Genomic DNA, 12,386 nt, shown 5'->3' with positions numbered 1-12,386 from the left:
TGGCGATGCCGCCATTGTCATTGCTTGTTGCTCTCGCAAATTCGCCGCATGCCGCATGCCGCATGCCGCATCCCTGGGATGCTGGGAATCTACGAGGAATATTGACATTGCGGCCAGCTGTTAATACAAGGCAAACTCTCAATTTTCGGCTTCGATCTAGCCATCCGTAGCTGTTGTTTTCGTTATTCTCGACCGTATTTGGAGTTTGCACGTATTATGGCATGTGTTTATTTGTCAACATGCCGCAGTTCCACTTCTACTTCTACATCCCATCACCTCCACCAGGAGAGCACTCACCATCATGATTATGGGGCGCCCTTAAAGAGGCATAACTGTTGCGGCGCACACGGCGTATGATTAATTTCGCCGTCGACTGCAATCCATCAATGCAAGAGTTTGGGGCGCATAACGCTGCCATGCGGCAGTTTAAGCATAACGATCTGACATTTTTCACATTATTAAAATCACTTGCGAACGAAGAGTGACGAGCGCGGAAAAGTTTAATGGATAAAATATCACGCATACGCCGCGTATGGCACGTTAAGAATGATGTTCGCCATAAGTGCAAACCGTTTCCTTATAATTTTCACTGCAGTATCATGCCATGATGTATTGGATGTATGGGAGTATTTTGGGTATAAAACGGAAGCCAAATAAAGCGAAACTTACCGGTGCACATAGGAAAGCCATTTCGTTGCCAGTGCCGTGGGAAAAATGTGAATTATCCTCCGCTTCTTCGGCTGCTGACTAAAGAACTTTCGGACTCGGACTCAGACTCGGACTCCGATTCAAAATCCTCCGCAGTCAAATGCAATCGCCTCGACCGACGTGCCTTCCTGGCTTCCGTTTCTGGCACAGCTGCTGGTGGATTGCGCCTCTTGCCTTCCTGGCAAATGATAAAAACTGGCAACGCACTGCTAGAAAATATGCATTTTTAATGCCATAAATTAGTTTTGTCGTTTGCCGAGCACCGGAGAGCTGCAAAGGAGGAGAAAAGCAGAAATAAGTGAGTCAGAAGTGCAGACTGCAGCTGTTGGACGTGGAGTTTACTTTCAAAAGGGGACTGTATATTCTGTGAATTCCTAGCACTAATCACCTGATTCCATTAGCACACCAGCTTTAATATTTGCTTTTAGCCAAAGTTGCCTGGTTTTTTCATAACAATAATGCCCGATTTGTCTTGAGTTCTATGAGCTTTTCAGCGCCAAGCTGCAGAAGTTGTAGTAAAATTACTTAAGTGCTTTGCAACTTTTAATGTTTCAGAAATTTAATAGTACTAATAACTGACTGGAATTAGGAAAAACACAGTGTTGCCTGAAAAATACTCTTACATAGTAGCGCCAATTTTAAACAAAAATGGGGGTTAATTCATACTCTGTTAAAAGGAGTTTCCCGAATTAATTTGCAATGTTAGCGTTCAGCTTTAAGCAACTGGCTGACATGCCAAGCGGCAAAATCACACAACCGCATTTAAATTAATGCTGTCAGCACATCAGTGGAGGAACTTGGTCCTCGATCCCCATCCCCATCGCTATTCCCATCCATTTCCGCACAGGTGTGCGGCTGCCAACTGGCAAAAGTCAAATTAAATTCTATTTTTAGGCGCCCAAATGCCGCCGCCTCTCATTTTCCGTTTCCCATTTACATTTTGCACTCCCCCCAACCCGCAACTCTGTTAATTACTCCATGAATTTGATAGTTTTCCATCAGTGTGGATCACACACGGGCCTGACGATAATAACGACGATGATTATGTGCAAAATGAATATGCAAATGGGGCAAAACCGTGCGGGGTGGCAAGACAAGAGCTCTTGAGTATATCGAATTCGGGCTGCGGCCCCAGAGTTATGATACCAATTAGAATCCGGTTATCTGGTTATCTGGTTATCTGGTTATCTGCAGCGATTTGGCTTGAATTCGCTGCTCAAGCAAAAGGCGAGCAAGGAAAATCTCTGGCAGTCGAAATGAGCTGGAAAATGCGGGGGAAAAAGGCGAAACAGCTTGCGCAGAATGAGAGTGCAGTGGTAAAAACTTTAGGCAAGTCAAGTGGATGCTTGAAACACAGTTTAAGTCTAAATCTAAGCTGAGCTGTGCACTTTAAGGCGTTTCAAAGTGTGCAAAGGAAGACACAGTCCTAATCAGCTGAATACTTTCAAACTATGAGTAGAAGATGAAATCCCTGCAGTGCTAATTAGTGTTTCTCTGCGTGTAAATTAGGCTCCCTTCAAAGTTGGCTCTGCATCACGGCTAATGATGCGCATGATGTGGCGGCATTGTCCTGCCATTTCAGCCCCATTTCACCGCCCATTTCAGCGAAATCAACTTCACTTCATCTGCATCTGCAACTGCATCTTCATCTCTGCATTCCCGCACTTAAAGCTGGCCGGGCTTAGCTGGCTTGCTGGCTTGACTTGGCTGGATGAACAGATGGCCTCCAACGGAGCGCTGCACCGCATGGAATTAATATTAATCGCAGCTATGCATTAAAGCCGCTTTTAGCTTCTAGCTTTTCCTGCCGCACTTCCTTTGTTGCAATGTGTTTATTGTGAGTTTTATTTATTGCTCTGCGGTCGTGGCGGTTATTAAAATTGCCCCCGGCAATTTGTAATCATTAGGCATTTCGCTATCCTCCCCTCCCTCCTCCTAACCACTCCCACCTACAATTCCGTTCTACTTTCACCGCTTTCGCTTTGCACACTTTTGGGCGCCCATTTGACGGGCGGCTGACAAAAGTCAGTGAGATTCTACCCGCACTAACACCACTGCACTTATGCAAATCTCACACAGACACCACAGCCTCAGAGAGCGAAAGAGACGGCTGCAGGCGGTAGAAAGAGATAGGGAGGAGATAGTGGCATTTGCACATTTAACGTCCTGCCATCGCCCTCCTTTCTACCATCTCAATAGTTGTAGTCCTGGCTAAATTTGAGTGGCCACTTGACTAAATTAATACGACACTGCAGCAAGTGCAAGTGGGCAGTGGGCAGGACTCGCCCCTCACAGGACTTTCGTCCTGTCTTTCGGCCAGCAGTATGAATAATCATGACGTCTAACTACTGCACCTGATTTGCACATGGAAAAACTTTTTGCACAGTGCACTTTTCGCAGCTGCAACCAACGAAATCTTGTCAACTTTGCAGACTTGTGTCCAATAATTTACGAAGGCATTTTTCAGCTACCAAAAGTATTCATCGGCATATGTGGCCCGTCGTCTTGCGCTGTCAATTGCCTTAAATGCAATTTAATTTTCCACCTGATGATGTCCTGTGTGTGAGGCCTTTGCACTCACGTGTCCTTTCCTATCACAACAAAAGTACCAACAGGAAAACCTCTGCGCCAAGAAGAGGAAAATGAGAAAATCCCAGCTGGATTGTCGCCGTTGCAAACTCACACACACATACTTTTTACTTCGTACTTCGTCCTTCTGTTTCGTCCTTTTGCCACCCACAGCCTCCATTCAAGTCCTTTGGCTGGTCCTCTTGCTTGGTCCTCTTCCCTGGCCATGTCGCTGTCACACTTGGCTCGCAGTTTTGTGGCCAGGCCAGGGCTATGAAAATAACCATAAGGCAATTGCCCAGGCGGGTTGCAAGCCGTGCACGGTATCCTTGCCCCTTTCAGGATCCGCAGCCCCCTTCCCCCTTTCACTGCGGTGGCACTCATAAGCCTTGAATGGTAAATGTCAAAGTTACTCCTTAGCGTAACATTCGACACATCGGGCGTTGAGGTGTGAGTGCGTCCCTGAGAGTGTGTGTGTGTGTGTGTGTCTTGGAGTGAGTGTGTGTGGATACGTACACTGTGGTCAATGACGAGAAAGCTTTATTACTTTAGGAAACTTCTTTCGAGATTTATGATTTCACGGATACTTTTGGACACCTTTAAAAGGATTTCCAAAGTATTCGTTTGTGTTTTTGACATTCTGATATATCAAACTATTCCACTGATAGTTTGTTCAAACATCTTGAGCTGAAGTTTCTTGCCTTGCAAGATTAACCTCCCATTTTCCACAGTGTACGCTGGGTTCCAGCCTGATTCTGTGCCCAGCCTGGATTACATTACACTAAGTTCTGTGCAAACACAGTTGGCGCAGTTCATTAACATGTTACACGGAGTTCAGTGGGGACTCGACTCGGTTCCACTTTGGATTTGGGATAGAGGACGCAGGACGCAGGATGTTGGATGTTGGATGTAGGATGTAGGATGCTCTTTGGGTCTGTGTTTGTCTGCGCAAATGTATGCGTAAGCACAATATGCCAGCCTATCTGGCTTTCTCGGTGTGTTTCTGCGAGTGTGTGGGCGTGGAGCAGCCCTTATGCCATATGTGAGTGTGTGAATGTGTTGGTGTGTGTGTGTGCTTTATGCTTTCTTTCCCATTTTCCCGACGCGGAAGTGTTGCCCCAGCAGCAGCAGCAGCAGCACTTTCCACTTGAATGTGGAGCGGCTCAAAGGCCGTGGAACGCCCAGTTTTGGAGTGTGTGTTTTAGTCTAAGCTGTGCATTTAAATGTAAAGCATAAATAATTAACAGACCTCAGAGTTGGGCCCACAAATGCGACTCGAAGGGGCGGAAGCTATTCTCCTAATTAGGCGTTGGGCTTTCTAGATCACCATCAGCTCTATTCTCCAGTTAATTTGCAGTTTTAATGCGTTCTGCACTTGTGGCCAGTTGTGGATGGGGCTAAACTTTTAACCGAAATAAGGCAGCCAAGCCAAATTCCTCCACTCCCCGCAGCTCCTCTTCAGATCCTGTCCCAGGGATCCTTGCAACCAGCAGGCAGCAGCCGTTGCATACTTTGCGGCGCAAACAAAACCAATCCCCAGTAGCCGCAGACCAGCCACGCCCCCTCACCATATATGTTGCACGTCAATGGGTCCCGAAACAAAACCCCAAAAACAACTCACACACACAACTCACACACAACCACACACACAGACAGGGATATAAATGTGCACAGCGAGAAATAGCTACTAAAAGCAATGGTAAATTAGTAAGTAATTATTAGGCAAAGATATTTAGTATAAACATATTCTAGAATACCTTGATTCTGTTGAACTTATAAATTTTTGGAAATAAATTGAGTAAAAGGAGTGTACATTTTTGCATGTGCAACGTTGCAGGACAGGCCTTTAAACTCGCTGCAATTCGTTTTAATGAATCCATCTACATCCACATGCCCACCCAGATTCACATTCGCATTCACATCATCGTACCCGTACCCGTTGCCGTTCCCATCCTCGTCCTTCATGCAGGCCACAGGATGCAGTGGGAAATGGTGGAGCAGGATGTGGGATGTGGGATGTGGAGGCATGGAGTGGTTGCATCTCTGGCCGGAGAGGAACTGATTGTATCAACTTCCTAAGTGGATTTTGCAGTCCAACTGGCATTAAGCTCTTGGCCGCAGGTAATTTCGTATGAATGAAAAGCAAAAGTCTGTGCCCCGTTTTCCCATTTCCCATTTCCCATTTGCCAGTTTTCGGATTCGTATTCTGCTGTGTTTTCTTGCGCTGCTGCAGTTCGTTTTGTTGCCCGACTACAATGACTTCAGCCTGAAGTCCTCAGTCCAAATGCTGGCATTTGCCTACAGTGGTGTCTCGTTATAAACTAACCCACACTATAACTAGAGTAGTATGGCAGCTATTCCTACACACCACAGTGCCCACTGTAACTTTGCATATGAGCAGCTAGCAATTCCTGGAGGGGCCAGAGGACCTAACTACCCGAATCTCCCCGAGCGTCAAATCACTGACATTTCATGCCTTTTTGAGGTTTTCTGGTCGCGAGCTCCGCTGTCCTTGCCTTCGTCCTTTTCACTCCTGTTTTGCCGCTTTCTCCTCGCCTCTGTAGTGACATTGTCTTTTAATAAACATTGAAACCTATGGCCGAGAAGCTTAGAGAGGGAGAAGGGGGAAAAGGTCCTGGGAATCCGCCGACACAATCCTCCTTGGTTCCGTTATGATTTTTGTTTGCCTGTCGAAACTTTGCTTTTGAAGGGGGCGACCCCTCCACTCAACTGCTTCTATATGCGACTTTTCCTGCTGTGGCTTTTCGCACTCATGAATTTTTGAGGGGCATCTCTGCAGTTGCCAGAAAACAGAAAACAGCAACTAACACCAAGTCCCTCTTCTGCTTTTCCACTTTTCCACGTTTCATCCCGCCTTCGCTTTTACCCGGAAAAGTTGAAATAGTTTCAATGCAATTTTCTTGATTCGATGTTTGGAGGAAAACTGCTGCAGTGTGGCTCCTCTTCACCTCAGCAGGTGTGCCAAACACGAGGAAATTGCTCCAAACTGACAGAAAATAGAATGGCTTAATGCCGCCAAAATGGCTTGACAATTTTTAAAGCACATCAGTTATGATCTTAATGTATATTTTAGGTAAGTTCATAACTGCAACAGAATTTTACTTCAAACTGCTACAAAATACATAAACGATCAGACATACTAGATACTAGGTATCTGATCACAAAATGTGATGCTAAAACTCATTATATAAAAACCACTTCCTATTCTCTCGGTGTAGAGTGATGTGGCCAGCTTTGTCTTCGTTGCGTAGCGAGGCACTCTGAATACCCGAATGGGGTTTCCAGAATCGCAAACATTGTCAAACTCCCAGAGTTCCCTGAGCCAATCAATCCGCACTTTTAATGGGAATTCGATGCAGTTCATAAAATTCTAACCGCCTTCTGAAAATTCTGTGCCTGAAACGAACTTGTGTTTAATAATCTGCAAACATTCCACATCTGCTCGTCATCGAATTTCAATTCATTACTCATTAAAATGGATCGCATACGGACATCAATTTTTTCTGCCCATTTAAACCACTCGAAAATATCGCATAATACAGTTGGGTAAAAAATGTGCAAATGTGCAGGCAATTGTTTCTGATGGATTCACCTATAATTGGATGGCATTTGCTCAGTTGCGTGGAAGAGCCATAAAAATCATAAACATCCGAAAGGTGGCAAAAAAGGGTTAACCGACATACAATAAATATTGGTTAAGGTAAACTTTAAATCCGAAACTCTGGAAAATCCGAAAACTACTGATTACTCTGAGCGAGCAATGTCCAGAGTTAAGATTACTTTTTATAAATTCATTACTAAGATTCCGATTTCACTTCGTTACTTTCTGTGCAGATTAACTTTGTGCTCGTCATGTTAAATCAATAATAAGTTATTATCATGATATTGCTATTTTCGGAGGCTATTTCAAGTGCAGCTGGTTAAAGTTATCTTTTAAAGCCAAAAAAACATAATCAAAGCTATTTTGATTCAAGTCTTAAGGGGCAATTTTGTGAAAGTGCGACAATATAATTAAAAGTACGTTGTTCAAGAAACGCTTGGCATTGATGTGATAACACCTTGGAAAATAAAGCACAGTTAACCGCAATCAGTAATTGTGTTTGCCTTCCGCAAACAAAAACCACTTGGCATCTGCGCAAACTTTGTCATTCATAAAGTTTATGTTTGTAACTTGCAGTTGTAAATTTCCCTTATCAGTTTAACTTATCACACTTTTCAAATTATTAAGTATATGTGACTAAGATTTCCATTAAAAAAGATCTGCATTTCTGTTCTGCTAACCCTGATAACATATAATATTACTCACAATATTTCTATATAATTCTTTAGTTTACAAAAAACCTATAAATATTCGTTTTTTTCAGTTGAAACGCATAAACATGAGTGTCAATTGCCGTGACGCAATGTACTTGCAATGATTTATTTTTTAAAGTTACTTGCGAAGAATGTTTTTTGTGTTCAACCGGTTGTATGTGTTACTGGATATTTACTGTAATCGCATCCGATATCTACGAGCGAAAAAACCAATGGGAAAAAGAGTAACGACGAGCGGCGTTGAAGTTTGTGTTTGTTGTTTTTGCTGTCTCTCTGTTTGCACAGTTTAATTCATCTTTTTTTGCCGGCCGAATGTTTTTAATTGAGTTGAGCTGTGCTTATTGTTGTTCTTGTTGCATCGTGATTTTCGTTGTAAAATTAAATGGAAATGCAATTGTTTTTAAGCGCGCAAACTTGCTGTAATATTCGTTTATTGCTTTATCTCGTCGAGTTCTTTCAACTTCACCGCTTTCTCCGTCTCTTTCTCCGTCTCCGCCTCTATCTCCTTTGCCGTCTGTCTCCCTCGCACTTGCACTTACTCGTGTGACATGTTATTGCCACTTGTCGGAGTGAAAGAGTGAGAGAGAGAGGGAGACAGATGCATTAAGATCAAAGACACATTCTTCTGTGCGTTCCGCTTACCTCTCCTGCGCCTCACTGCTTTCTCGAATTAATTTATGTCTCGAAATAAACACGGAGCGATAGCCCCTAATTATTTATTGATACAAGTGATTGGCCAAAATAAGAACAGCGACCTTTAACGGTAACAAGCGCACTTGAGATATTGTCGATTAGCACTACGCGACTGATAACGAAGAGTGGAAGGAACTACTGCACCGAAAACACAACACTAATTAGAAATGTTTACACCTAGACGAAAAGTAACACCCGAAACACGAAACACGCCGCACGGAAGTAGGACTGGAAGTGACTGACGGCGGCGAAGCTCCAGATCAGACTGAGCGTTGGCCTGAAGAAAAGTGGAGAACCAAAGCCGCGGAGAGTGCGAGCGGTTGAGAGCTACCGAGAATGGGAGATTGGGAGACTGGGAGACTTGGAGATTGGGAGACTAGGAGATTAAGAGATATTAAGATTGGGAGATTGGGAGATTGGGAGACTAGGAGATTGGGAGATTGGTAGATTGGGAGACTAGGAGATTGGGAGATTGGGAGACTAGGAGATTGGGAGACTAGGAGATTGGGAGACTAGGAGATTGGGAGACTAGGAGATTGGTAGATTGGGAGAGCGTAAGCCGGAGAGCCGATAAACAGTAAAACCTGTTGGTGATATGCTTACTGGCGGAGTGAGAGGTAAAAACAATGCGAAGGGTACGGAAGAGGGAGGGCAATAGTGGAGAGGGAGGCGAAGAGGAGCAGAAAGAGAGTTCCAGCCGACGACTGGAATACGCTTACAAATGTTCTGGAAAAGTGCATTCATAACAACTCATATAACAGTACAATATCACACATTACATCGTTAATTTATAATGAATTATTTTGCTTATGATTTTCGCAGCCTTTCTGTTTGTGTAAGTTCACATAAAGCCATTTTACTAGTTAAACAAAGCAGCTGCAGAAGTGCAGTAACTGTTAGGAGTTCCAACAATAACAAGTTTTCCATATTCCAATATACAATATATTTAGCATACGCCATGTTGCTAATTACGTATACGACACGATGACAAAACGAACTTGGTTTTTCTGCGGCAAGGCGAGCGGCAAGTGAAAGCAAGGCTTGCATTCGATTTCGATTTCCACATAAGACAACACCCATTAAATACAAACCACCCAACACCACCCCTTTTTGCGGGTAAGGGCAGGAGGAGGGGGTGGCACATTTATTATCGAGACAAGCTACTTAGTGTAATCGCATTTGTATCTGCAATTACGCGACGCTCGCCTCGGATTGCGATTGCGATGCGATTCCGATTCAGATTCGGATTCCGATTCCCATTTCGATTTCGGTTTCGATTGCGGTCTGTTATCAGGTAAGACCTAAATGCCCCACGAGGGTGTTGCCGCAATTAGTGTGCGGGGTGGGGGGTGCGGCGTGCGCACTATGGGAAATTTGACCCCTTTTTCTGGCCAAAACCCATTTTCTGAAAGTCGGAATATTACAATAATATTTAGTGTACGCATTCATAATTGACCAATCCTTAGTGCTGCGTACTAGAAATTTTAATAGATGGCGCCACAACAAAGAAATCAGCTGTTTAAAACAGCTGTTGCGCGTACACAAAATAACAATCTGCAACATTAAGTTTTTCTTTCGTTACAAAAGTTCTAATATCTTTGGAACCAAAGCGTTAATTTTCATTCTGTAAAAAGTCTTTTAATCAGTGGGCCTTCTATTAGGCGTTTGCAACATTCAATAGAAAAAAAAAACTAGTGTTGTCCCAGTAATTTAGTAAAAATCTTAGTTGCTTTACAAAAGTATTTTTTTTTATAATGCCTAACTTTGAATAGAGATTTAAAGTGATTGCAGCAGATTGCATCAATAAAATATACCTCATATTGTAGCTTATTTAATTCTTGTTCAGATTATTGTAATTTTAAAAACCACTTTTACCGATTCTTGGAGAATTTATAGATTTTAGACTTAACCCTACTTTTCCAAATTCAGAGTAATCTCATGCTAAACGGGAGTTAAACAAGGCGGTTGCTGAATTGTTTCGTTATTTTTATTAGTACTATTGTTGTTAACTTCTGTAAAATAAATAAGTATATAAACTCTATCACAAAATCAGTTGTTTTTGCTGAGATTAGAAAAAGCATACAAAATGAAAGAAAGCCTTTACGAAAATTAATAATATAAATATAAGGGACTGTGCCACGCCCCCAGTTTTTGGGGTACGTTTAAATATGGTCTAGTGCAAATTATTGCAAAAAAAAAAAAATGAAATATCTTTATTCGTTCTGGAGTTATAAATTACAAAAAATAGAAAGGGCGGTGCCACGCCCACAATTTTTGGCACCATAAAAGATATGGACTAGTGTAACCCCATACAAAAAACACCAATTGAATATCTCTCCCCGTTCTGTAGTTATTAATTTAGGCCAGAAAAAGTGGTCAAATTTCCCATAGTGGTGCGGGGTGTGGAGTGTCAACTTTCGAGTGCCGATTAAATCGAATCGATATTGGAGTGGGTATATATGGGGGAGTTGAAAGTAACGCGTGCCTCTGGAGTATTTGCAGCTATGTGTATGTTGATAGCAGCATGCACTTGAGCTGGCGATTCGTTATTATCAATAATACTGCCAGTAAGCAGTAGCCCGCATTAGTCACACTATGTTATTTATAGCTCGGATTTTCCAAGTGCCATTCACCCATAATTTATAATCGGCCCAATAAATACGATGGGAAAAGCCAATCTATATGGGTAAATATAACGAATTTAAGATATGATATATGCATATGTTGCTGCTTCAATATTGGTTAACTTTTGAGTCAATGTATTCCTTGGCTGGGAAATGCCACAAGGACGCAGGCGATAGTGACCACTCCTTGCGAAGTAGTTCCCAGCTTGGCTCTCAATAAATCCGCCTAATGTGTGCAGATAAAGCGCCATAGTTTAACGTCCTGGTGCACAAATTGTTGCTAGAATTGGCGAGGATGCGATGCTGACTTTGAATCACTTTTGCTGCTCATTAATCTCAATTCGAAGGCTGCAAACGTTTCTCGGGAGTCCTGCGATTTTCCCACCCTTTCTCAGTGTGCGTGCGAGTTTTCTCACAACGCGTGTGTGTGCATGTGAGTGTGTGTGCCTCTGCAATTATTTATGTTGTTCATTTGTTCTACGGCCACGACAGCTGAACAAAAGAGGGGGTGGTGGGAAAATGGGAACGGAGGGGCTTGGCGAAGGCGTAGGAGCAATAAAAGGCAGTCATGTCGTCGTCTTCTGCGATTCCATCTTCTGAGCTTGGACGTGGCCGAAGGGAACATATCATTTACATGCCAAGCCAGCGGCACTGCGAGAAATATTTCGCACATGCAGCAAGCAAAAACTTCACAATGAAATAGAATTGAGATTTACAGATGTTTATTGGTCTCAAGAACTATATAACTATTTGGATTGCATGAAAAAAGAGTCTACTTTACTAATGATTATATGATATATGGCTTATTACAACTCCTTTTGGTCCTTATTCGTGGTCTTTTGTAAAGTGGGAAAGTGTATGCGAATGAAGCACGGAGCACCACAATGACGCACCACCCAACGACCTAGCGCCCACCACCCACCACCTACCGCCCGCTGCCCCGCCCCCGCCAAGGATGGGATGTAAAGTTTAACACATAAACTCAAGACAATTTGTGCGCGTATGTGTAAGGAATAAAGGCAAAAGGCAAATAATTTACAAGTTTCTGCAGCCGAGAGCGGGTGGGTGGGTGCAAGGGCGTAGTCGGGGGGGCGGGGATAGCGGATTGTCATGTGGCAAGTACGCATACGTATACGAATACAGCGAACTTTGGCAGCTCTCGTAGGCTGCAACAACAATTCACACTCGCACACGCACACACAAACACACACACGCACACACAGGCGGCGGAAAATGTGTTACAGCAAAAGTGTAAAAATAAATAATTTAAAGTGTGTGTAAAGGACACGGCTGCGAAAAACATTGGGCGGCCATCGCCATAAAGCGCTGAACGAAGGGAAATCCAAGTTGGCGTTGGCACACACACACAGGCACACGCAGACACGCACACACGCAAAGCGATATAAAGGACATTCGTGCACGCACACAAACACAGCCGAAAGCATGCAGTTATGGCCA

General features: G+C 43.4%; 1 protein-coding gene across 1 annotated transcript in view; it reads right to left on the bottom strand.

Moving 5' to 3' along the window:
- Window positions 1–8,565, bottom strand: part of LOC6532301 (glucose transporter type 1) — a 34,799-nt gene extending 26,234 nt beyond the window's left edge. Inside the window, 2 exon segments of the mRNA XM_039374823.1 lie at window positions 670–978; window positions 8,254–8,565. Of these exon segments, the coding sequence (XP_039230757.1) occupies window positions 670–679 (10 nt within the window). The 5' untranslated portion in view covers window positions 680–978; window positions 8,254–8,565.
- Between the last annotated feature and the right edge of the window lie 3,821 nt (window positions 8,566–12,386).

This window comes from Drosophila yakuba, chromosome 3L (genome assembly GCF_016746365.2).
Source record: "Drosophila yakuba strain Tai18E2 chromosome 3L, Prin_Dyak_Tai18E2_2.1, whole genome shotgun sequence".
In the NCBI taxonomy this organism is placed as follows: Eukaryota; Metazoa; Arthropoda; class Insecta; order Diptera; family Drosophilidae; genus Drosophila; species Drosophila yakuba.
The sequence above is the reverse complement of the archived record's forward strand: the minus strand, read 5'-3'. Positions and strand labels throughout refer to the sequence as shown.